The following is a 26,899-nucleotide window of genomic DNA, read 5'->3' as shown; positions in this document are numbered from 1 at the left end:
TAGAAGCCGCCAGGACTCCAGTTTAATCAAACTCACAGCAGCTGGAGAGAAAGTGCCACTCAGCCCGCCCCCACTTATGGGGGTCATTTCAAAGTGTGCAGGGGGAGCTAGGGGTGACACAGGCAGGGAGAGGAGGTTCAGGGGAGGAGGGGGTTTCTGACGTCCAGGGCTCAGGGTCCATCTTCTGCGTCTACTCCTCGCTGTCGGGCCCCTCATCGCTGTCCTCGCCCAGGGGAAACGCTTTGGGGGTCCTCTGGGTTGCAAATGCACGAGTGTCCATGGGGCATCCCTGGTTCAGGATAGCCTGTGGTGAAACCGCAAGAGAGAAGTCACTGCCCATCTCAGACCCCACGCTGGCCGTACGCCCAAGTTCAGCGAGGCTCAGGGAAGGCTCCAGACACACAGGCACGGGAGCTTCATGCACAGGCAAGGCTCCCCGAGGTACCCAGGTGTCTCAACCCTAGCCAGGACAGACATCTGTCGTGCAGCTAAGGGTAAGCGGCAGCAGGAGCTGGCTGGAATTGGCACCACTGCCATCAGACTGTCTCATCCTCTGTTCTATGTCCTCCCCTAACCCACCCAGACCCCACGTGCCCACACTGTTGTAGGAAGAAAGCTCCTCATGACCTAAAACCACATGTTGGGGATTTCGCCCTTGGGAAGATGACCCAGAAGGCTGATGGGAGACTGGATGAGTGAATGAATGAGCAAGTGAATGAATGAATGAGATCAGTGGCGCTGGGCAGCCCACTCTTGAAGGGGATGAGCCAGTAAGCCACACCTTGCTGGTAACCACAGCAACCACAATGCAGCTGCAGCTCTTGAACCCTGCTCCGTGAACCTCCTGTCTCCTTCCCTCCCTCGTCTGCCTAGCCCAGGTCAGAGGGGACGAGGCTACTTGGAGAAGGGGAGTTAGGGGAGGGCACGAAGGAAAGACAAGGATGGGAAGGGAGTCTGAACATGTGGAGACACAGAGAGGCTGGGGGAAGGGAACACGGGATCAGGACGGGGACGGGCATCTAGGGCCCTTACGAGCTTCTCCTCCTTGGCTGGGGGACTCCGCAGGCAGTAGCAGAGGGGCGCGTAGGCGATGTTGATGACCCCGATGATCACCATGAGCCCGGGGAAACCGATGGCTCGCACGATGGCACCCGCAGTGGACGGGCCTGGGAAAAACAAACCCGGTTCCCAAGGTGATACTGAGCCTGGATCCTGGCAGGTGACTCAGAAGATGTCATGGGGCCAGCTATCTCTGGAGGCTGGCGCCTTATGGTTGCACCTGCAGCTGCCTGGTGGTGGATGGGGTGGAGGGGTCCCATCCGGGGGGTCCCACCCCCCACCACATACCTACTGCAAAGCCCAAGCAAAAGGCCACATCTGCAATGGCATAGACACTCCCATACACCGAGGTGTGGCGCAGGTCCACCAGGTGACCCATGATGGGCATCAGGGAGGAGTCCACCATGCCTGTGGGTACAGCAAACGACGCTGCCAGCCAGCGTTGCCCACGTGGGGCATCCCTCCGCCCCTCCTCAGCACACACACTCACTCCAGGCTGGAATCATGAGCCCACCACCCCTTCACACCCCTGCTCCATCCCTCACCCCCATGAGAAAAGACGGGAGAAAGATCTGAACCCAAACTCAGCCATCACGGCTTCCCACTTCCTGGGAGAGCGCCTCCTACCTATGGCAAAGCCAAGTCCTGCGTTGGGACCAATGAGGCTGAAAATATTGGGAGCCAGAGGAACCTGCCAGGGGAAAGAGGAAGAGGTCATCAGGACCCGCCCAGCTGGCGGGCGGGGCGGGGCTCAAGGGTTCCCATGGAAACACATGAGCAAACTGAGTGCTGTTATCCACAGCACTGGGGCTCCCTGTGCACCTGTCACCGAGCTGTGGCTTGGAGGCTGTCGGAATCCTCTCTGCAGGGGTGAGGGGTGCAGGACCCAGCTCAAAGTCGCACCGACAGCAAGGGGCCAAGCTGGGACCGGAGCTCATGCTCCCAGTCTGGTCCTTGTCTCCCCCGCACCTAGGGGCAGGTGCGTTTCTGCTCCCCATGGGGAGGACCTCTCTCAAAGTAGAAGGGGCCCCTCTTTCTTCTACCTAACATTCTGGTGCCAAAAGCTGAGGCACGGATCATGGATCCCCTGGTAACTTAGGGGGACCTGTCAGGGTGGCAGGGATCACGGAGTCATCAAACGGCCCCATCTGCTTCAAGTGCCCGTGTATAGTCTCAGGCCTCTGGCTACAGCCGACCTATGGTCCTCTCTCCTCCCCGCAGTGGGATTCACCTCCCCTGGCGCATCTCCCCAGCACTCAGCTGCTCCCTGTTCAGAAGCAGACTTCACGACCGTCCTCACCAAGTCAACCCTCTGCTCATTTTTCAGGAAAGCGGCCTTTAGATGTCTAGTTTGCGCTCTCTCCCTCTCTCTCTCTCTCTCTCTCTCGCCTGATTGTACTTACACAGAGCAAGCTGACTCCTACTACCACCATCCCAATCAGGGAACACAACCACCTGCAAGAAAAGCACCCCCATCAGTGCTCGGGGGGAGATGCCCCCCACCTGCCGCCTCTCCCCACCACACAGGCCAGAGTCCATCCCAACTCCATCAACTCCTTGGGACCTGAGAAGACAGGAGCGGTGTCTGTACAGCGGCTTTGCACCCAGCCGAGAGGTCCCTGTCCTGGCCCCATCTCTCTTCCCACAGCAGAGCCAGGGCAGGTGCAGTGGGACCTGCTCTTGCTTCCTTTAGAAGAGGAATCGCTGGCCCAGAAGGTTCTTAACCCTTGTGTGTAGCCCTCCTCCACCTCAGTTCACGCTCTTTTTTAAGTTCAGACCACCTGCTACCTATTTGTATTCCACCGGGTCTCTGAGGTCCAGCTCAAAATCCTGTCCAACGACTTCCCTTCTCTGGTTTCCTATGGCAGAGTTTAGTGTTTACATCTTTTTTTTTCTTTTTTTTATTATGTGGGTTTTTTTATTTTTATTTTTTATTTTTTGACAGGCAGAGTGGACAGTGAAAGAGAGAGACAGAGAGAAAGGTCTTCCTTTTTTGCCATTGGTTCACCCTCCAATGGCCGCCGCAGCCAGCGCACTGTGGCCGGCGCACCGCGCTGATCCAATGGCAGGAGCCAGGTACTTATCCTGGTCTCCCATGGGGTGCAGGGCCCAAGCACTTGGGCCATCCTCCACTGCACTCCCTGGCAACAGCAGAGAGCTGGCCTGGAAGAGGGGCAACCGGGACAGAATCCGGTGCCCCGACTGGGACTAGAACTCGGTGTGCCGGCGCCGCAAGGTGGAGGATTAGCCTAGTGAGCTGCAGCGCCGGCCAGTGTTTACATCTTGATGTTGACGTCCAGGGGTAAAACAGAAGTTATCCCCATGGTAGTGAAGGAAGGAAAACTGGACTCCTATCTCTTGACCCCTAGCCTTTTCTTCCTTTGGGAGTCTTCAAGGTACCCCCAGGGAACTCCCCAGTGTTCCATGGCACCTAGTTTGACAACCCCTGCCTCCCAGTGCCGCCTTCTGCATAGCTGTTCTCCAGCAGAGTTCCTTGAAACCTCCACTGGATTGCAGGTGGCTGGAAGGGCAGAGCTGTCCATCAAGTACCCACTGCCACTTCCAACAACAACCCCCACAGCAACCCCCCAGGAAGCACTGTGCTCACGACCCAGCCGCCCCCTCCTCCCAGTGAGCGGTTCTGATTGGTGTGCACTGTCCTCTCAACTTTCAGTCTCCCCTCCACACACACCTCAAAGGGCCCTCCTGTCTGACACTGCTGTCCCTCTTCCCAGACCCCTGGGGCTACGTACCGACCCATCTTGTTGGCCAACACGCCAAAGAGGTTGGTGCCAATGAGGTAGGACACACTGGCAGGCAGGAAAGCCAAACCTGTGGAAAGATACAGACCGCCCCTCCCTTCAACCTCAGGGCATGCCAAGTCCACCCCAAAACACCTTGTCTCCTTCTAGAGAGTGGAGCTCCCCTCCCTGGTTACCTTCCAGGACCCCAGGCCAATTTGTGGCATGGTTTAGGAGTCCTTGTGCAAACCCAGGGCCAACGTCATGGGATTGTCCCACCCCTACACACAGCTCTCTGTCTTCCTGGGGAGCAGGGCAGTGTTTAACCTCCAAACGTTTCATGGGCTTCTGACCCCACACCGAGACTTCCTGGCCGACGGCCCTAATGAGTCACTGCCATGAACGTGATACATGGGATGATCAGGATGAGAACGGGAGCTACAGAGAAAGACATGAATACTCACTGGAAAGTAAAATCCCTGCTTGCTACTGCTTTGCTAGTGACTTGGACAAATTACCTAACTATCTGAGCCTCGATTTCTACATCTGGAGAAAGCAAAGGCACCATGTATTCGATTAGGTTCCAGGGAGGAGCAAATTAGATCATGCATGTAAAAGTACATGCGTGTAAAAGTAGTTAGTGCATTGAAGTCCTGGCCACATGGCTTTTTAATGTGACAAGAGAGCCAAGTGTTCTGGAAACATGAGCTTTGGAGCCATATGAAACTGGGTTCCAATCACGGAGCGGCCACTTTTTAAGGCCGTGACACGGAGTAATGCCCTCACTCTCTCTGAGTCTTTTATTCATTACTTTTCATGAACTTTTACCGTGCACCATGTATCGTTTAGCAAGGAATAGCATAATCCAAGGATTGAAATGCTTAGTAGATCAAGTGGAGGCTCCAGGCTGTTGCATGTACAAATCTGGAGCTCCGAGGGGCAGTCATCATCACAGTTATAAATGGGAGATCATTAGTTTATATGTGGTCCTTCACGCCATGGGCATGGGTGGGATCCATGGGCAGAGATAGGAGAGGGAAGGGCAGAGACCCAGTGTCTGAGCCCCGGGGACCTCCAGCCTTGGAACGCCAGCACAGGCAGTGAGGAGAAGCCCGGGAAGTGGGTGACAGGGCTGGGATTCAGAGCAGCTGGGGGCTTTCCCCATAAATAGAGAGAAGGCAATGCCTGCAAGTGCAGCAAGTAGACACACTGGCTGACGGGGCAGGCGAGCTCCTTCCTCCTGGCTTCCAGCTTTCAGTGATCGGCGAGGAGGGAAATACAAGGGCTAAGGGTGATGACGTGAAAGAAGAGGGCACGGGGAAGGTTTGGATGGGGAAATGTGCAATCGTCATTTGGAAGTGGAAAGGAAACCGCGAGCGGGGACCTCCAGAAAGGCTGTTAGATGGACTAGGAGCCCACTTTGGACCTGTGGCCATAAACACAAGGTGAGGGGAGCGTCCTGGCTGTGGGTCATTCCACAGCCCCATTCCTCTGTTCAGATACAGACAAGGAGCAGGCAACCCAACAGGTTCAACCACGGTTCAGACTCAGGGAGAGAGGGGTTTCCAAGGAGTAACATTGATGACGGACAGTGGAATTCAAGCTGAGCAAAGAAAGACGTGAGGACATGAGCAGTAACAGAAATAGAAAGACTTGAGGCCAATGGGCCGCAGCTTCAGTGTGGCCGAAAGTGACCTGGGGACCCAGAACACCTGAGCAAAGGACATGGCCAGTGCTGACCGGCAGCCTTGGAGTTGAGATTTCAGAGGAGATATAATTACTGGTGATGCCAAGGTCAAGGATGAACTTAGGGAGCCAGTGTTGTACTGCAGTGGGTTAAGCTGCTGCCTACAGTGCCAGCATCCGATATGAGCCCCTGTTCAGGTCTCATCTGCTCCGCTTCCAATCTGGCTCCCTGCTAACGCACCTGCGAAGGCAGCAGAAAATGGCCCAAGTGCCTGGGCCCCTGCACCCAGTTGGGAGACTACTGGAAAAAGCTCCTGACTCTGGCTTCAGCCTGGCACAGCCTTGGGTGTTGCAGCCATTTGAGGAATGAACCAACAGATGTTAGATCTCTCTCCCTTCCTATCTCTCCCTCTCTCTCCCTCCCTCTCTCTCTCCCTCTCCCTCTCTCTCTCCCTCTCCCTCTCTCTCTCTCTCTCTAACTCTGCCTTTCAAATAAGTGAATACAATCATTTTTTTGAAAAGTGCATATGAAACAAATATGCATAGGATTGTAAAATAATCATAATAACAGCAACAACAATCACAATAAGAATTGCAGAAGAGTAGGTTAAGGATGGGACCCAGATGTCGGCAGTGTTGATCCACAGGATGCTGAAGTCACCAGTAATGGTCACGGGAGGGCAGGTGAAAAAAACATGACCGAGCTGCCGACAGCTCAGGAAATGACAGCCAGGAAGAGGGCTGCGGTGGCAGAATCTAAGGACACTGGGGTGTCATATGTCACCACCTGGGGTCTTAGAGGGAGAACCGAGAAGAGACAGCCCCACTGCAGCAGAGGTAAGCATGCCTGGAGGGACATGGGTGGACACAGATGGGGTCCCTGGAAAACATCCAGCCTTGGCAGGGCAGGAAGACCCAGGACATGGCTCAAAAGAGGGTGAGGGGCTGGTGTCGCTTGTGGATTTGGAAGGGCCATGCAAAATCAGGTCGAACCCAGCAGTCCCTCAAACAAGGAGACGCTGATAACTCCTAGCACACGGATAGGCTGTGAGGCTCAAATGGGAGCATGCGTGCCAATGGCTTTACCCAGCACCTGGTGCAGAGTAAAATGTCCTGTGAACATGGGCCTTACTTATCAGAGCCATAGCCAATGAGTGACGGGTCACTCCAATGCCAGGTGTCCTTGCTACTCCACCCCAGATTTGCGGCAGCACAGGAAGAGCTGCCGGCAGTGAGTCTGGGTCCCACGAGCCCTCGCTACCCATCTCTGCAACCTAGAACAAACCATGCAGATCATACAAAAAGTCACGATTCCAATTAAACCAGAAGTCAAACATTCACCAGTTACTGGCTGACGGTGTGTTTGCTTTTCATATTCTCGTCTATGGGATCCAAGCAAAGTGTGCCTGATTATATTTGTCTAATCTGCCTGTCCAAGGCGGCAATCTGGTTCAAACCGTACTCATTTGTTTATATTTAATTGCTTTAAAAATGTGGAGGTTATGATGAACCCAGCTGTTTATCTATGCTGCAGAAATGGGCACCGCCAGCACGCTCATTGGCCCTGATACATCTCCTTGCCATCATTTTAAATGGTGTGGAATTTCCTGCACCTAAGTCTCCTCAATGTGCATGACATTTTTCCTGAGGATCTGGTTATCACGTGTATTTCAGAAGTATGCTATACAAAAAAAAAAAAAAAAAAAAAAAAAAGTGCTCCAGACATGGTCTATAGCATATCCAGGCAGAGCAGGGCTGGGGTGGGGGGTGGGGAGGGAAGTCACAAAAAAATGACTGTTGAGATCATTTCAACCGAAATGCTTACAAAAACCATTCGTGGTCACAATTCTGCAGGACCAAGCTTGCCCCGTTGTTCCAGGCACTCCGTCAATCCCTTTAGAACACATAGATCAAAACCACCTTGAAAGGGGTCTCCACTATCCAAAGAAGTGGCGACCAGGGTGTGGCCGGGGTCAGGACCCAGCCTGGGCGGACCTGTTTCAGAGCCCAGAGGCTGTTTGCTCCGTTCCGCTAACTGTTCCAAGCCCACAGCAGCTCTGGGACTCCGGGCTCCATCACAGATCTCAAGCAGTCTCAGACACTTCAGTCTCCCCTGCAGCTCCCAACAACCCCAGGGAGCTGTTCCTGGTGTGGGGGCAATGGCTTTCAAGGTGCACACGCACCCCACCTGGAATCCTACTGTGACTGTGCGCTTGCTTTTGCTGCAGCGACCCGAGCCTTAGCAAAGCTCTCCGGGTGATTCTGAGCTCATCCCGGTGAACCTGAGTTCCAGCTGCAGTTTCCAGCTGCAGAGAGTGAGCCCTGAGGGAAGCTGTCCTGGATGATGGGCGACTGGCAGTGGAGGACCTCGGGGACTGGGCTACTGGGGAAGGACCGCTCCACGGCAGACACACTCCGACACCAAAGCCCAAGTGGCCAGAACCTCAGGGCAGCGGCTGTGCCATATTGCCCTGACGCAGATGACCTCAATCAGTCATCATGATCAGTGGCAGGTGCAGCCAGAAAAAAATTCAATTTGGAACTAGAGTGCAGCTGCCAGGCTTGCTGGCATTGTCCTCTTAAAAAAAAAATTAGATTTTGCGCTTCTGATTGCCTGCTGAGCTGCATCGGGTTCTTATCAGTGTCTGTCTCCTGCAGCACTGAGCGGTTTGCACGCAGCCCTTCCTGCCCTCTTGCCCCAGCCTCCCTGGAGAGGGCTGCCGTCGCCTCTCTGAGCTCCGATGGGTCAAGAGGAGAAGAAGCTGGGGTCCAGAGCTCTCCACTGGGGGCAGAGCCCGGCACCTGCCCTGGGCGACAACCACACACATGCTCTGGAAGTTTCTGTCCAGACGTGAAGAGACAAGGAGAGTATTCTAGGGTCTGGGCAGGTGAAGAAAGCATGGGTGGTCATGGTGGTACGTATCACTATGGTTCCAGGATTCTCCAAAAGATGCATGGAAAAGCATATCAAGAAAAACGATGCGTAGGTTTCAAAAGGTGTTGCACCAAAATAACCTTGTCTTTTAATTCCATTTTTCCACAAACTTTTTGAAGTCCCTTGTAAGTCATACAAAGCATTTCTATACTTTCTGTCATGTATTCCTCCAATTTCCCTTTGAACTTGATAGTATTAAATTTTTTTTCTGCTGGATTATTTATTTGAAAGGCAGAGAGCCAGAAAAAGAAAGAGAAAGGCAGACCAACAGATTTTTCTACCCACTGATTCACTCCTCAGATGCCAGCAATGTCCAAAGCTGGGAGACTGCAACTTAATCCAGGCCTCCCACCTGGGTGGTGGGAATCCAAGTACTTGAGCCATCCCTGCTGCCTCTCAGCGGCCACATTAGCACAAAAGCTGGAGTCTGGAGCCAGGCATTGGAGCCAGGCACTTCGATATGGAACCGGTATCTCAACTGCTAGACCAAATGCCCACCCCAGAACTAGATAGCATGTTGATCCCTGCTTGAGAGATGAAAAAAAGCAACACTCAGAAACTTTGAGTGACTCACACAAGTTTGTACAACCAATCAACGGGGCTAAAACACAGACCTAAGTCTTTGGATGGGAAATTTCTCATCGTTCTACCACATGGCTGGGTACACGACCTCTCAGTAGCTCCCTGCACACCCACCTACCTGCTCCATCTCAGGCTAACTCTCCGAGGGGCTGCCCACTCCCCCTGGTCTGGATGCACGGGTGTGGACCTGGAAAGTAACTCTATGAAAGAAGCACATTGTCCCCTTGTGCCATGGATGACGTGGACTCGATGCTTCTCGATTACCTGAGAGGGGGCCCATGGCTCCCAGCTCTCGCGCCAGCCCAGGTGGGGGGCCAGCTACTTACCCAGCTGCCACTCAGGGGAGCACATGGTCTGCATCATCCAAATGGGTAGCGTAGGTTCCAGCATGGCCACGCCCATGTTGGCAAAGCAGATGGAGCCTGGGGAGGAGGAGAGGCACCTGTGTGGGCGTCGCGGTTGCCTGAAGCCCCGCCTCTCCCGGCTCAGAGTGAGGCTGTGGCCAACCCACCTGCAGCCACCAGTATATAAGGGTCTCTGAGAAGCATGAAGAGTGGAGTCCCCTGGGTGCTCTGTGAACACAAACAAAAATCTTACATCGGTCCCGAAAACACGTCCCTCCCTTTCTCGTGGAGTCGGAGGGTGTGCGGCAGGACCCTGGAGACCACAACTGGGCTCCTTTCCCGGAGACAGCCAGAAATCCAAGCCCAGGGAGACTGATGTGCTGGGCATCACAGAGCGAGCTGGAGCAGAGCCCAGGTGGGAGCCCTGTCTCTTCGTGACTGTTGACCAGGGCGGAGAGAGTTGGGAACAAGGCTAGGATTGGACAGCAGGTGGACTTGCCCCGTTTCTCTGCCTCTCTGGCACTGATATTTGTTCTAGAAGAATCTGAAAATGAGCACCTGGTTCTAAAAGTGAGCGTGGAGGTGCCAGCTCAGGAAACCCCTCCTGCTTCTGAATTCTCGGCTCTGAGCACACGCCACCAGAGCAGCAGAAGGAATGAACCCCCGGCTGAAACTCCAGCCTGGTCGTCCAGTTCTCATTGCCTCTACCCTAGGCCACACCTTCATCCCAGCTGAACACAGCCACCCCCTCCCTTCCACGCATCCCACAGTCCCCCAGTCATCCCTTCTTTCTCAACTCCATAGCTCCATGCCCTACGCGTTCTTCAAGGTCAAGTTCAATGACGCCTTCTTGTCCAAAGCACTCCCTGACTTGGCAGCTGGAACTTCTCTTGTTTTCCATCTTCTCAGCACCACAGCCTGCTCCTCTACAGAATTCACAACCCTCTGTCTTGGAAGAACCCTCCCTGCATACACACAGGAGTGGATTTGGTTTTTCAGAGATCCTGAAACTTAAAGACCATGCCTTCGCCCCGTATATAATGATGTAAATTATAAAGCACACATAGAGAATTCCAATAAACCTTGCGATCCAACAATCCTATTGGTAGTACTTTAAGGATTATTGCCAACATTGTAAAGATGCATACATGTAAGAGGATTAATTGAAGCACTATTTGTAATGGCAAATCCTAAAAGCCACCCAAAATCCCAGACACAGGAGATGGAGTTAAATATGGCCCACACACAATGGTGCTGGGAAAACCATAAGGAAGAACTCCAGGAAGTCATAGGGAGTAACCTAAAGGGTATTTAATTAACCAAGAGAAAGAGAAGAGGAGCCGGCGCTGTGGCGCAGAGGGTTAAAGGCCTGGCCTGCAGTGCCGGCATCCCATATGGGTGCCGGTTCAAGTCCTTGCTGCTCCACTTGTGATCCAGCTCTCTGCTATGTCCTGGGAAAGCAGTGGAAGATGGCCCAAGTCCTTGGGTCCCTGTACCTGTGTGGAAGACCCAAAGGAAGCTCCTGGCTCCTGGCTTCAGACCAGCTCAGCTCTGGCCATTGCAGCCATTTGGGGAGTGAACCAGTGGATGGAAGACCTCTCTCTCTCTCTCTCTCTCTCTCTGGCTCTACCTCTCTCTGTTATTCTGTCTTTCAAATAAATAATAAATCTTTTAGAAAAAGAAAAAGAGAAGAATGCAAAGGAGACAGACACAAGAGAAAAGGGGAAATCAGAAAACAGGCACAATCCATCCTGGGAGAAAACACAAATGCATAGGAAAGTCAAACCATAAAACAATGACATTGGCTGCCTGCAAGTGGTGGAGTGAGGAAGATGAGGGTAAAACATTGTGGAGGGAGGGACATTCTCTGGCTGGACCCTCTGGATCATTCTAACTTTCAGCTGATATTGGTCTTCACACTCGAAAAATAACATCATATCAGAGCTATGGAACAGTGTCCCCGCCCCCAGATTCACACTCTGAAGCCCAAACCCCTAATAGGATGGTATTTGCAGATAGGGTGTTTAAGGGGCGGTGGAGACTAAATGAGGGCATACAGCAAAGTGGAGCCATCATCGGGTAGGACTGCAGAGCCTGCTCTCTGTGCACACACAGAGGAAAACTCCTGCGAAGGCTGCTGGGAAGGTGGCCATCCGCAACCAGGAAAGAGAGCCCTCACCAGAAACCACCGTTCACAGTGCCTCCGTCTTGGGCTTCCAGCCTCCAGATTTTGGAAAAACAGGTGTCTGTTGTTTAAGCCACTCAGTCCATGGCACCTGTCCCAACAGCCTAATAGAATTAGCAAGACTAGAAGAAAAAAATGTGAATGACAGGTCAAGAAATACAAAGGCGCACAAACGAATTTTAAGTGCATCACATGTGATGCAATGACCCTAAAGGTGGAGAAACGAGCCCTTGCCAATAACTGCTGAATGTAGCACTTGGGCTGGGTTCCCTAAGTCTCAGGAAAAAAGAACAGCAAACACCTTGAGTGCATCTTAGCAGGTTGTTTTTTGTGGCACTATAGATACATAAATCATAAGTGCTGTCGGGTAGCACAAGTAAATCAAGGTCTTGATATCGGGGGGAGTTAGGAGCCTCACTAGAAAAGGAATGGGGAACACACAGGGACTGATATGGACTGGGGAAAGCTAGGAGGAATTCTGTATAGCTGAGCTAGAAGTGGAAGGGTTGGCATGAGTGCATGAGAGAGAGCGAGCGAGCAAGCGAGAGAGGGAGAGAATGTGCATACCCACTCTGTCACTGAACCAAGCTGATAGTAAATGGATAAATAAAAGGTCCCTCCAAAAGTACATGGAAAATGCATCTCATAAATAAATAAACATATAAAAAATAAATAAAATACAACTGTACTTCCAAAAGTTCATGAGAAATGGAATTGAAAGATAAGCTTATTTGTTTATTTGGTGCAAGATGTTTTTTAAATCCATGCAGAAAGTTTACAAAAATTCATCTTATAAAAAACTATGCATGGATTTCAAAATGTTTTTGCACCAAAATAAACTTTAAATTTCATTTTCCACAAACTTTTGGAAGTATCCTCTTACCTATTGTGTGTGTGTGTGTGTGTGTGTGTGTGTGATGTATAAGTAGACAAGGAAAGAGAAATGGCTATTTCTTACAGCAAAATGCCTCATGATGTGGAGGGATTGGGGAAATACAAAGGTACTTTAAAAAAAAAAAAAGAACATATTTAGCGCTGTGGCGTAGCAGGTAAAGCACACCACGTGTAGTGCCACTATCGCATAGGGCACTGGTTCGAGTCCCGGCTGCTCCACTTCCAATCCAGATCTCTGCTATGAAGATGGCCCAAATCCTTGGGCCCCTGTACCCACATGGGAGACCCAGAAGAAGCTCCTGGTTCCTGGCTTCAGATTGGCACAGCTCCAGCCATTGCAGCCATCTGGGGAGTGAACCAGTGGATGGAAGGTCTCTCTCTCTCTCTCTCTCTCTCTCTCTCTCTCTCTCTTTCTCCCCTCTCTCTGGCTGTAACTCTACCTCTCAAAAAAAAAAAAAAAAAGATAAGTGTATCACAGTGCAAATCAATTTTGAAATCCATGCATGCAAGAATCTTCACAAATCTCATGAAGAACGTGTATTCTGAAGATGGATTTCAAAATGGTTTTGCTCCAAAATATACTTCTCTTTAAATTCCTTTTGCAGCCACCTCTGTGAAGTACCCTGTGAGTGTGTTCCATAAGACTCTTTCAAGGCTGGTGCCGCGGCTTACTAGGCTAATCCTCCGCCTTGTGGCGCCGGCACACCGGGTTCTAGTCCCAGTCAGGGTGCCGGATTCTGTCCCAGTTGCCCCTCTTCCAGGCCAGCTCTCTGCTGTGGCCAGGGAGTGCAGTGGAGGATGGCCCAAGTGCTTGGGCCCTGCACCCGCATGGGAGACCAGGAGAAGCACCTGGCTCCTGCCATCGGATCAGCACGGTGCGCCAGCCATGGCGGCCATTGGAGGGTGAACCAACGGCAAAAGGAAGACCTTTCTCTCTGTCTCTCTCTCTCTCTCACTGTCCACTCTGCCTGTCAAAAAAAAAAAAAAAAAGACTCTTTTGAATTCTCAGAGGGCCTTTTCTCCATTTTTCCCCAACATCAAGCCAAGTGCTCTCAGTATCCCCCCCAGCACCCTAACTGTAGCCTCTCTGGGGGTCCAGGCAGTGTTCTCATTTCCCCTGATTTGGATTCCCTGCACACTGGGTCCCCACACGCAACCACTCTACACCTGCACTTCTCGCAGCAGTGACCTTAAAGTCTACTCACCTCGGGAGAGACTTTGGAAGGACGTAAGATGCACAGCTGGAGTGCTAAGGATGAGAGAGAAAGAGAGAGAGAGAGAGAATCATACAGTTTGTCCACTGATGAGCTGGAAGCTCCAATACCAGCCACGTTACCACCACCATAACACGAGGAAATCTGCTTTCCTGAGTTGCTTCCTTCTTTTCTAGGACAAGGAAGTCACTGATCCACACAGACACAGCCACCCCACCCAGCATTAGCCAAGATGACGCCACAGCATGGTGCGTCCCCAAGCTCACCTGCACCGCCATCTGCCTGGGGATTGTGCTGGTGACTTACCTCCATCCAGAAGCGCCAGCAAGGCCAAGATGAGGAAGGGGGCAGACTTCCCGACAAACTCATACATCACACTTCCAAAGGGAGCTCCCACTGGAAGAACAAAGCAGCACGCATCCCAGAGGGGACGGCCGATCGCAGCCTGGTGGGGCTTCAGCCACGGTCCCCCAGTGAGCAGTCACTGAGAGCGTGTTAGGGGCTGAACTCCACGTGGGGGCTGGAGAGATGGAGAAGCCCCTGCTGGCCGTCCCCCAAGGCGCCCACATGTCCCCAGGTAGGAAATGCGTGTGTGGGGCAGGGAGGGCAGGGGGACCTAGTTAATTAGAAGGTGGTGGAAAGTTTGACAGTAAACATCACAAACGCAAGGTGCAATGTCAGCACCGTGGCTTGAGTCAGAAAGTCTGGGCAGCCACAAGAGCTTTGCCAAGTGCCTGTTAACCGGGTGGGGACGAAGCACGTGGGCACACAGAGATGTCAGCGCAGCCAGTGCGGTCAGGGGAGCAAGGCAGAGCCTCCATACGCTGAGTGTTTGGGAGGGCAGGGCTGCAGGTGGGGGAGGTAGATGAGAAGTCCACTTGGCCTCACCCTTGATAACAGGGGAGAAACCCCCACCAGCTCCCGGCTCCAGAGCTCCCTCCAGTGGAGGAAGGGGGACAAGCAGCAGGGCTCACCATAGTCCAGCCAGAGACACGAGGAGCTACTTTGTAGCAGTGGCCTGAGAGGGAGAGGGTATAGCTGGCTGATTCTTTTGAGAGTGATGTAGGACACATCACTGTTTGAGGTTGGGTATTTTGGTGGGTGGAGTCTAAACCAGAGCAGCCTTTGGATTGGTGGACCCTTCATGAGCGCTCCCGGAGGGCTGGCTGTCTGCAGCTTCTCACCGACCTCTGAGTGTGCTCGGCCTGCAGGAAGCACTCAGCAGAAGCCGCTGGCCTGTAGGACCATTCGGCAAAGCCACATCGAGGATGCGCCTCGAGCAAAGCAGAACTGAGTACAGAAAATCTGAATGTGCACCTCCATCTCTTGCATCTCCTAGCCGGGTGACTGGGGGTGGCCACTTAACTTCCTCATCATCTTGTCTATAATGGGGCACTCATTCCCCCTCCGAGGGGTGGGGGTGAAGCAGGGAGGATAGCTCCAGTAAGGGATGTAGCAGAGTGGAGCAAAGAAAGTGCTTTGATATGAAGAGCATGGGCTGTGTGTGCAAGCAGAGGTGCGGCAGGCAGTGACTGTGAACTTGGGAGCAAGCTGCGTTCCCTTGTGGGCTGCTCAGTGTCTTAACGAGAAAGTGGTGTCACCTTTCCTCCCCGGTGGCTCTGAAGGTGTGCAATCACACCAGGGAAGGGAGGAAAATGCCCATCTCCATGACCTTGGGACGCCCTGCCTCCCAGAGCCACCTTCAGAGGGTCTGCAGTCTCCTGCCTTCTTGCCCCCGTCTCCAGCCAGGTGCCACTTACCCAGAACTCCCAAAGCCAGGCCACCCAGGGCGATCCCCATGGCTCGACCTCTCTCATGGTCATCAGTGTAGACACTGGCCAGCATCCCCAGACCTGACCAAGGGGGAAGAATGGAGTCTACACATGGTCCCTGCCCTGGTACAGCCTCAGTGACAATCTTGGCTAGAGATGGAGTTTGGGGAGGGAGGGTTTACAAGACTCAGACCACAGTATAATGCAAACTCTGCCTCTGTGATCCCTCAAACCCTTACTCTGCTCACTGCTGTTCAGAGCAGCAGCGGGAGGGCAAACAGCTTCCGGGAAGGGCGACACAGAACACCAGTGTCCAACAGTGCCGCGTTTCCCAGTGTTTTATCACTTCTCAGCACATTTGCCCGAGGGAGGGCACCACGGAGGAACACCACAAACACAGAGAATGTTCTGTTCAATGGGGTTCCCAGGGGACAGCACGAAAAAGCCGAGTACCTGGGAGGGCATGGCCAGTGGTTTTTATCTGTAGCCGGTAAGATGGCATCAGATACCCACTTCATAGGATGGCATGATATATTGTATTTGGCAAGGTGCTATGAACTGTGAGGGCATTGCTGGCAGTATTAACATAACTGCTGGGGCCAGCATGGTGATGCAGCAGGTCAAGCTGCCACCTGCAGTGCTGGTATCCTGTAGGGGTGCTGGTTCAAGTCCTGGCTGCTCCACTTCCAATCCAGCTCCCTGCTAGTGCACCTGGGAAAGCAGTGGAAGATGGCCCAAGTGCTTGGGAACTTCCAACCCACATGGGAGACCAGGATGGAGTTCCTGGCTCCTGACACTGGCCTGGCCCAGCCCTGACTGTTGCAGGATGTTTTGGGAAGTGATCCAGGAGATAGAAGCTATCTCTCTCTCTCTCTCTCTCTCTCTTTCTGCTTTTGAAATCAATAAATAAATCTTTTTTAAAAATAAAAGTAATATAACTGTTCCTATAAAATGTTAAGAGGTACAGAGAAAGGGCCACGGAGTGACACTAAATAAAAGCTTAGCCAACTTCAGGTTTTTAGTCTGGGCTTGTCCTGACCTGAGCTATTTGCATCTGAGTATTATCAGAGGAATGATGTCAGGGCTAGGGATCCACAGGCCCCACCAGCAACTCTATAATTATGTTGCCTCCGAATCCTGAGCTCTACCCTATAGGGTAATGTTCTCCTTAATTTCTTCGTGTAAATCGTATCATGTCTAGGGTGGTGAGAGGTGTGTGTGTGTTGAGGATGTCAGAGTCACCTGCAACAGATGAAAACGAAGATCCAATGCCTTGAAGAGTCCGAGCCACGAACAGCAAGGCGTAGGTGCCAGAAAATGCAAACACTAGGCAAAGGGAAGCACAAGGAAGTCCCAGTGAGCACGCAGCCCTGGTGCCCCAGCCCCCAGAACACATGCCCACGACCAGGCAGAGCTGAGTCACTAGGTAAATGTTTTCACGGTGCCTGGTGACTGCTCCTTGCTTGGGACGTTGTCTCTCATCTCCCACTCTTGCTCATGACTGCTTTGTAACCAGCAAGGAGCCTGAGAATCCCCAGGAGCAAAAACTGAGCCACCCCTGAGGCCCAGAGCCCAGGGCTGGACATGGTCCTTTGACCGTGCTCCTGCATCCTCCACGTGCAACACCCAGATCTGGCCTTGGCCATTGCTGAGTCCTGCTGGGCTGTCTGGGAATAGAGTGGCAGAAAGCGGGGTGTACGCCAAAGAGCTTGGTGAAGAATAACGCCTCCGCTCCAGTCAGCTCCTTCCCCTTATGTGTATCAGCCCTTTTAACCAAATCGAGGCCGTGTTTAATAAGTAATAGCGAATGCCCAGCTCTGCTAGACTCTGTGGCAGGTGCGAGGTAAAGGGAACATTCAGTCTATGTCCTAGAAGACGTTTCATCTCCTGGAGACAAACACGCGTGCCCCTGAGAACCAAACAGGACTATGCCATCAAAAACTAAATTGCAGGCTGTGGTGGGAAGGGCGGGAGGTCCAGACACGTCTTAACCTCCAACTCCAGAACCCTGTCTCCCAGAGAGGGAGGCACCTCCCCCAGGGTGTCTGAATCCCGTTACCCACAATCCCAGGGGTCTCTGGCTGTACCAATCCCCTCCTGCACCTCCTCTCCACAAGGTCACTCCTGAACCCAAACAAGCACAGCTGTGGTCTCCCCCTTCCTGCCGTCTGTGCCCTCTCAGGCTTTCAGCTGCCAGTCGGGTCAAACTCCACTGTTTCCATGTCCTTTCGGAATGCGTGGTCCCCTCACCTCCGTTTCCCCAAGGACTTCGTTGTTGTAAAACGGAAAGGCTCACATCCTGGGAAGCCCTTGATCCCAGGCAAACCAGGCCGGCTGGTCACCTTTTCTCTTAAGAAGACCAAAGCAACTTCCTCTGTGTGTCGCCATTTAGGTCCTGATTACACTAGGCATGGGTGCTTTAAGGATTGTGATAGAGGTCAGTAACCTCTCTGTATTGAAAAAAAGGAAAAGGGGCCGCTGCCGCGGCTCACTAGGCTAATCCTCCGCCTTGCGGCGCCGGCACACCGGGTTCTAGTCCCGGTCGGGGCACCGGATTCTGTCCCAGTTGCCCCTCTTCCAGGCCAGCTCTCTGCTGTGGCCATGGAGTGCAGGATAAGTACCTGGCTCCTGCCATCGGCAGTGCGGTGCACCAGCCACTGCGGCCATTGGAGGGTGAACCAGCGGCAAAGGAAGACCTTTCTCTCTCTCTCTCTCTCTCTCTCTCACTGTCCACTTTGCCAGTCCAAAAAAAAAAAAAAAAAAAAAAAAAAAAGAGGAGAAGGAAGGAAGGGGGAGGAGGGAGGGGAGGGAAAGAGGAAGGGAGGGGAACCCTAAATGATGTTATATAGGATATCCCGAACACTAAATGTATTTTCTTTTGGCTTGAATTAAGCCAACTTGTTACAGCAACGCAGGTTACATCAAGGACACAGTAAGTGTTCTTCAATACCTGCAGTGTGATAGATAAGAGAAAGCTTTCAGCTGTGAGTTCTGGGCAGAGAATCAGGCAAAGGCCTTATGTGAAGGCGTTTGGTATCCACGCGCACACTGCCTGGTCTTGGGTTGCAAGTGACTGTCTGGTCTGCCCAGGACAACCACTGCACACGCCTGGATATCTGGGACCTTAAATCCTTGGTCAGGGTGAGCACGGTACCCACACATGCGCACCTATCAGTTTTATGGAAGGATTTTAGGTCTCATTTGAGGAAACAGGGCATCTTACTGTCTTGCAATCTACTGCCCAGCATGGGCTGAGCTTCTAGAATGTTCAATAAACATCGCTAGCTTGAATCTCCTCGTTTTCTTGGATTCAGGGGCAATGTCACAGGGCAGCTGCAGTTCTCACATAGAATTCCACGCCTCAAGCTCTTCCAGCCCCAAAAGCAACAAATTCTTGCTGCATACGAGGTGGATCTGAGTCCAGCCCTGTGCTTGGACAGATAAAAAAGTGGAGGGGAGAAACAAAGAGAGCAGATAAGTGACAGAAAGGCAGGAAGAAGACCGCAACAGAGAAGGAGGACTACTGCTGGAACAGAGAATCAGCAGAGGCAGCAGGGGCCACGGGGGGCCCACGGGCAGCCTTCCCCTGCTGTAGCCCCCAGATGCCAACACCCCTCCCCCCAACCCATTTTCCCTTTCATTTTATTTCTCAAGGTCAGTTCCTAGACTTATTTTTCTCACTTTCTGTTCTTTCTATTTTATTAGGAGCATTTTAGCTAATACTTGGTAGCCTGTTTCTTAGTGCCTTAGCAAACGTTACTTTCCAACACTTTAAGGTCCTTAAATGGAAAGCAGCAGATTTTTTGGAATTTTCCAGGTGCTATTCCTCAATTTGCATTTCTTTTGTTAATTTTACCCCTGACCTTTGCAGATCAAAATAATATGATCGCCTCCCAAAGATGCCAAGCTGGTGTTCAACTGGCTTCAGGGATAAGGGATGGACCGACACAGGTGCACACACACATACACAAACGGCCTTTGCCACTTTTCAGTTGTATCCATTCTCCTAAAGTAGAATAGACAAATTCCAAATGGGTTTAGTTGCTACTGCTGTTGCAGGCCCCCCACAAAGACTGCACAACATTCGAATCAACATCCCAGCCCAAGGAGTCAGAAATTATCTCTGGGCTAAATGTCCCTGCTCTCTACAACACACTCCCATGAAAAAACCAAAGGCAGACGGCAAGAGGAAGAAAAGAGGAAGCTAATTACTTACTAACTGTGGAGAGAAACATGATAACGAAGCCAGCAAACATGGGAATGTGATATCCAATCCTAAAAGACAATTGCAAAACAGAAAGATACAATCTCATACAATGCATTCATATGGCTGGGCTACATTTTGCAATGTAAGTGGCAATTTAAACAAAGCAGTGAATTTGAGTTCATGGCAAAGCATTGTTTAGAGTTTAAGGTAGATGGAAGAGTACACGTGAATGAGCACCAGTTCATTGACAAACATGCAAATTTACCCATAGACCACGCCCAAATCCCCAATTCCAGAAAAGATAGCCTAGTCCCTTTAAAATAGCAGGATAATCCCAAACGTAGCCAAAGGGGGCCGGAGATCTAGCATGCAACAGAACCACCCCATTCACACCCTCATCCCCTTCCTGCCATGTTCTAGGGCACTGAAGTGACATAAAGAGCACACTTCTAGAGGGCCGGCGACACAGCACAGCAGGCTAAGCCACCACCCGTGATGCCAGCACCCCATATCACAGCACCAGTTCAAGTCCTGGCTGCTCCGGTTCCTATCCAGCTCCCTGTTAACGCACCTGGGAAGGCAGCAGAGGAAGGTCCAAGTACTTTTGGGCCCCTGTCACCCACATGGGAGACCCAGACAGAGTTGTGGGATCCTGGCTTCCGTCTGAATGAAATTTGGCTGTTGTGGCCATTTAGAAAATGAGTGAGCAGTTGGAAGATTGTGTGTGTGTGTATGTGTGTGTGTGTGTGTTTCCCTCACTCTGTGTCACTCTGCCTTTCAAATAAATAAATCTTAAAAAAAAAAAAAAGTACACTGCTGTTTTTCACAACTCTCTCCTTGCTCCTCCATATTGATTGTATACTAAGAAAATCCAAAGATATTTCCTCGGTACCATGTTACCCTTGGGGATAACCAGCTTTCCTAGGGCCCAGACAAGGGTGTGTTCCCTCCCCACAACAGCCCCCACCAATGCCCTCCTGACACTGCAGCCCGGCCTCTTATTCCTGAGTGCTGAGGCCTCCGCGGGGCCCCGAACCCCCTGACATGCCTGTTAGTGAGTGGGCCCACGAAGGGGTTAACCAGAAGTTGCATCAGAGCCTTCGAAGCAAACAGAACCCCGACTCGGAGGTTCTCTTCCCCCAGGAACTCCGTGTCTTGCCAACAGTTGCCATTGCGGGCGGAGAAGGGTGCAGTAACTGGAGCGGGGGTGGTGACAGACGTGCTGTTTGTCCGTGCTGTGGCCTTGGGCCCTCTGTCTCCAACAGCCACGGTGGAGTTGTCGAAGAAAGAGAAGATGGCAGAAAAGGCAGGCGAGGTGAGGGCCCGGCCATGGGGCAGGGAGGTGTTGACCCCTTGGAACTCCGTGGTGTACAGGAAGGTGGGCACGATGGGCACTGAAAGGCAAGGAGAACAAGGGACAAGGGCTGGGCACAGCTGTCCCTACCCACTGCTAGGTTCACAGTGCCCAAGAATGTGTAAAAGCCCCCTGCAAGACTGCACCTGCTCCCGAGATCCCATCACCGAAAGGGCCTAGGCTCCAACTACGGAGCGGTCACTCTTCTTCCTGGATTCCGTAAGGTTTCCTGTTCTGCTTGCCAGCTTTCTTCGTAACCCTCAATTTAACGCCCTGGGAGCCGACATGTTTTGTAGGCTTGCACGTAGCAGGGGGAAAAAAATCTGCCCATCTCAGCGGATGCCTCTCCTGGCTCTGCCTTCTTGCTTCAGCCCTCACACAAGGATGACCAGAGGCTGGGGACCATAGAGCCAGGTGTGGAGCCAGGAGCTCCTGCTGTGCGCACCTGTTAGCAGGCGGCCTTGGGCAAGTCATAAGTGGGACATCCTGAGATGGGTTGATTTGGGGATTTCAGATGAGGTCTATGTGCTAGTGGAGGTATGTGGGTTTCTTCTAGCGTGAATTCAGGACTTGCTAATTCACTGTTTGTTGGTGGTGACTTGTAGAGAGCACAGACAGCAACCAAAGAAGCACAAATGATGGAAATTGTGCTGGACTAACAACATATCTCAGGAAGTTCCTTCCGTTAAAGCATGCACTTAACCAGGAGGGGAACACGCTTGTGTCTGTGCACTGGCAGAACTTAGCATCCGGATGAAGACAGCATCGACCAGGAAGAGGACTCTGTGGGAAGGAACCCCAGAGGCGGGGCTTAAGGAGCCGGCTGTCCCAGTAGAGTAGTGGCCGGGAAGGCAAACGTGGAAGGAGACACGACAACAGAGGCCGCTTGGAGTCACTGACACCCTGGGAAGACAGAGTTGGGAGACCCCAGTTCTGGGTCCAAGGCACCCTTCCTGTCTGGCCAAATGCTCTCTGACTGCCTTCTCTTTCAACCCCTGCAGTCATTTAGCCATCAGGTTGGTTGCAAACTCCATTTCCCGCAGGTTCCTCCAATCCCCAGCAACTTCTGTGCATTTCTGAACATGAAGGAGAAATTCCCCAGCGCTCACTGCTGAAATGGAACAGGATATGTACTGCCCGCTGGGATCCGAGCTAATGAGCCCTCAGCACAAAGACCCCTGCACGTACCCACCACAGTAAGCAGCATGTTGTCCAGGAGTAGGGCCACGAACACCACCACCAGCACCAGGTGCCTGGACGCTACCCCGTCCCTGAGCAACCTCTGGGGTGTGCCCAGGACTGCACGGAGCATGGTGAGGGCTGGGCTGGGGTATGTCTTCCGCTCCAGGCTCTTAGGGAGGGTACTGTGGTGGGCACAGATGTTCTGCAGCTGTACCGAAACAGCAGGAGGTCTGCCCAGGTGGGTGAGACTCCCTAGTAAAATAAAAAGCACAAAGGGTGGCAAGTTGATGGGGAGGGTTTGCTATTCCCCTGCCTGGATCTGTTTGCTTCTTATATGAGGGCTCCCCTCCCCCACAAAAATAGAATTTATAGATAAGTTTTCCTATAATAAAATCCATATGTCTACCACAAACTGACTTTTGACAAATGTGCTAAAATCATTCCCTGGAGAAAGGACAGTCTCTTCGATAGATGGAACTGGGAAAACTGGATTTCCACAGGCAGACGTCTGGAACAGCACCCCTACCTGCTACTCTATATGAAAATCAACTCAAAATGGAATAACAATCTAAATGTAGGACCTGAAACTATAAAACTATGGTAGGAAGACATGGAATAAACACGCCAAGACATTGGCACAGGCAGTGATTTTTCTGTTAAGACCCCAAATGCAAGGCAATAAAAGCAAAACATAAACAAACAGAATTATTTCAAACTAAGAAGCTTCCGCACAGCAAAGTAAACAAGGCAAAGTAACAGCTCACAGAATGTGATAAAATAGTGGCAAACCATGCAGACTATTACCCAAAAAGGGACTGATATACAGAATATTTAAGGAGCTCAAGAAATTCAACAACTAAACACAATCCAGTTAAGAAATGGGCAAAAGACATGAACAGGAATTTTTCAAAAGAAGAAATACAAAACGACAACAGATGCGTGAAATCACTAGCCATCAGGGAAATGCAAATAAAAATTAAAACTACTACAAATTATCACTTCACCCCAATTAGAGTGGCTATCATCCAAAAATCAAAAAATGACAAATACTGGTGAGGATGTGGAGAAAAAGTAACCCTACTGCACTACTGGTGGAAATGCAAATTGGTACAACCATTCTGGAGGACAGTATGGAAATTCCTCAAAAACCCAAAAATAGACCTACCATGTGACCCAGTTACCCCACTTCTGGGAATTTACCCAAAAGAAATGAAGTCAGCATGTAGATGAGATACCTGTACTGAGATGTTTATAGCAGCCCAATTCACATTAGCAAAAATACAGAATCAACTTAGCTGATGACTGAATGAAGAAAATACAGTAAACATACATGGTGGAATATTACTCAGCCAAAAAAAATGAAATCCCGACATTAACAACAAAGTGGATGGAACTGAGATCATTATGCTAAGAGAGTTAAATCAAACAAAGGACAAATTCCATGTGTTTTCTCTCATATGTGGAAGGGTATATATGTGTGTGTGTGTATGTGTATATATATAATATATATAATTTTACAGGCCAAAAAATGCTTATATATGTGTGTATGCCATTTTATTATATAGATGTTTATAAATATTGTCTTCATTAAATTATACATGTTACATGATAATATACCCTCCTTTGCTCACTTTATAACCCTTGTCATGAATCCCACATTATATAATATTAATATCCCTGCTTAGGCCGGCGCCACGGCTCACTAGGCTAATCCTCCGCCTAGCAGCGCCGGCACACCGGGTTCTAGTCCCAGTCGGGGCGTCGGATTCTGTCCCGGTTACCCCTCTTCCAGGCCAGCTCTCTGCTGTTGCCAGGGAGTGCAGTGGAGGATGGCCCAGGTGCTTGGGCCCTGCACCCCATGGGAGACCAGGAGAAGCACCTGGCTCCTGGCTCCTGCCATCGGATCAGCGTGGTGCGCCGGCCGCAGCGCACTGGCCGCGGCGGCCATTGGAGGGTGAACCAACGGCAAAAGGAAGACCTTTCTCTCTGTCTCTCTCTCTCACTGTCCACTCTGCCTGTCAAAAAAAAATATATCCCTGCTTAAAGAAAAATACTGTATGTATATACAGTATTTACTTAGGAAGATAATATGGCAATTGTTAAAAACTGTTAAATCTTTGTGTGCTCACTGAATTCTTCTTTCTACTTTTCTCTGTGATTGAAATATTTTAAAATAAAAATTTTAAAGACCAAAAAATTTTTATTTCAATGTAAAAAATTTTTAAATGTCTCATTGTTTTTATATAATATGTATTTTCCATGAAATTTCAGCAGGTTAAACCACAGCTTGCAATGCCAGTATCCCATATGGATGCCAGTTCCAGTCCTGGTTGCTCCACTTCTGATCCAGCTCCTTACTAATGCACCAAGGAAAGCAGAGGAAGATGGCTCAAGTCCTTGGGCCACTGCACCCATGTGGGAGACCCTGATGGAGCACCTGACTTTGGCTTTGACCTGGACCAGACCTAGCTGTTGCAACCATTTGGGGAGTAAACAAGTAGATGGAAGACTTTCTCTCTCTCTCTCTCTCTCTCTCTCTCTCTTTCAATATATATATATATACACATACACACTCTTTAATTTCTTTTTAAAGGTATTTATTTGTTTATTTCAGAAACAAAGAGAGCTCCCATCCACTGGTTCACTCTCCAAATACCTGCAATGGGTGGATATGGGGAGGGGCTGAAGCCATGTGCTGGAAACTCATTCCAGGTCCCCCATGTGAGTGGCAGGAACCCATGTACTTGAGCCATCAGCACCGCCTCCCAGGATCTGCATCAGCAGGAAACTGGAGTCAGGAGATGAAGCCAGGGACAGAACCCAGGTATCCAATGTGGGATTACAGGCATCTTAACCATTAGGCCAAATGCTTGTCCCACCTGCAAACTTTTTGAAGACCCCTGATATGCATGATTTTCAAAAATGCTTTGCACCCAAATAAGCTTCCCTTTTAATTCCATTTTCCATGCCCATTATGCAGTGCAGTGGGACGTCCCAGTAACTCCACCTGCTTCCCAGAATGCCTTGCAGGTAAGCACTGCTGCCCAGCTGTCTACATCTGGAATTGCACCAGGAACACTAAACGGACTCTACAGATTGCCCACCTAGGGATGTTTCTTGATCGTCAGACACTTGCCCACCACCTTGATGCTTTATGCTGTATCTAGGGACTGCCTGTATGTTTATTTACTTCATCTTCTCCCCTAAACCCATTCTTCTTAACTACTGAAATCGGTTAAAAAGAAACTATATATGTATGTATATATATATATATTTGTAATATACATATTACATATGGTCTATGTCTACATACAATCCAAAAATATCTCAGGTGGCATTTGTGCTACCCACAGGAAAACATTTACCTAAATCAAAGCTCCCCACTCACAGATTGGAAATCACAGATTTGGGAGCTTAGGGCACTTGTCTTAGATCCTACAGTCAGTGGTGAATTGGGATGAAAGCCCAAGTTTTTAACGTGTGGCCATCATTTTCCCTGGCTCTCTGGTGCTGGGAGAACTCCTACTCTTATTTAAGCAAAAGAGCCCTACTCCAAAAGGCAAGTTATTCTGCATCAGTAAAATGCTAACTTTCGTAGTTAGTGCTCCGTGTAGGATTCCATCTCATCAGTCAGCATGAAGTCAAACTTTAGGGAATAACAGCTTCTGGGAAGAATCTTATTTTCTTTTATGTGGCTTCTGCTGCAGTACCAACAATACTCATTGTCATATTTATACGGATACCAACACAAAATATATCAGGTCCCCCAAATTGCATACTCTCTGATTTGGCAACTCCACTTCAAACAGCCTATGCTAAAGAAATGATTGAAAATTCAGCCAAAGACTTATATTGATTCAACATTATCAGTTGTTGAATTATTTTATAAGCAAAAAAGAAACATGTAAAAAACGTGTTTCAGGTTATTTTAGCAACTTAGAAAATACTTGTAACATAACGTTAGCTGGAAAGGACATTACAATGTATAGCCTGGCCTCAATGGTATAAAAAATAAATAGTTGTGCACATTTGTAGAAGACCGGAAAGATGTGTGCCCAATGACTTAAAATACCTTCCTTTTCCTTTTCTATAACTTCCAGAAACTCTGTAATGAACTACTTCCATAATACAAGAAGTAAATAATTTCAAGTGATTTTTACCTAGGTGCAATAGTCAGTGTCATGTTGGAGGGGAGCCCAAGCCCCGAGCTATTCTGTGCTAAGCCCACAGCTAGGAGACACACACTTGCCATTGCGCAGTTCCAGTAATCCAGGTCCCTTGGGGAACACAGTCCCAGTTACATTTTAACAGGAAAATGCCCGCAGTTACTTCAGACCTTTCATTTCTCTGGGTCAATAAGGTACGTCCAAATGCGAATTGACTCAGGATACATAAGGATGAAAATGGGAAGTGACTAAAAGAGACACAGTGGAGGTAGGAAGGTGGGGAGCAGAAGGAAGAACTACAGGGAGAGGCTAAACAAAGCAACGCCAACCAAACCAGGAAATTGCCAACAAATCAGTAGCAAACTCCATAAATGCAACCCTCTGGTGAGAAGCACAGGTAGCAAGGAGAGTTTCAATTTGTAGAGAGAGAGGGAAACAATGCCTTACCCTGCAGCCTATCTTGCTGAGAGGAGCCGGCAGCTGCTGGCAAAGCCCAGGGAACTCTGGTCTCTGGACGTGGATGTGCTGACGGATTTATTGCTACCTTGTATCTGAGGATGCTAGGCGCCTGCCCTTTG

General features: G+C 50.5%; 1 protein-coding gene across 2 annotated transcripts; it reads right to left on the bottom strand.

Moving 5' to 3' along the window:
- On the bottom strand, positions 1-26,899 carry SLC18A1 (solute carrier family 18 member A1). Of its 2 annotated transcripts, XM_002716868.5 has the most exons (16): positions 26,769-26,899; positions 22,162-22,407; positions 20,668-21,013; positions 19,629-19,687; positions 16,655-16,738; positions 15,401-15,493; positions 13,947-14,036; positions 13,632-13,675; positions 9,515-9,575; positions 9,330-9,425; positions 3,813-3,891; positions 2,463-2,514; positions 1,687-1,750; positions 1,348-1,467; positions 1,033-1,166; positions 1-304 (listed from the first exon to the last, which is right to left on the bottom strand). In XM_002716868.5, the coding sequence occupies exons 2-16, from the start codon at positions 22,283-22,285 to the stop codon at positions 191-193; spliced, it is 1,560 nt and encodes a 519-aa protein (XP_002716914.1). In that variant the 5' UTR covers positions 22,286-22,407; positions 26,769-26,899; the 3' UTR covers positions 1-190. The 2 variants fall into 2 exon arrangements, with proteins under 2 accessions (XP_002716914.1, XP_069903439.1); XM_070047338.1 differs by lacking the exons at positions 1,033-1,166; positions 26,769-26,899 and having other exon boundaries at positions 22,162-22,402.

This window comes from Oryctolagus cuniculus, chromosome 8 (assembly GCF_964237555.1).
Source record: "Oryctolagus cuniculus chromosome 8, mOryCun1.1, whole genome shotgun sequence".
Lineage (NCBI taxonomy): Eukaryota > Metazoa > Chordata > Mammalia > Lagomorpha > Leporidae > Oryctolagus > Oryctolagus cuniculus.
The sequence above is the reverse complement of the archived record's forward strand: the minus strand, read 5'-3'. Positions and strand labels throughout refer to the sequence as shown.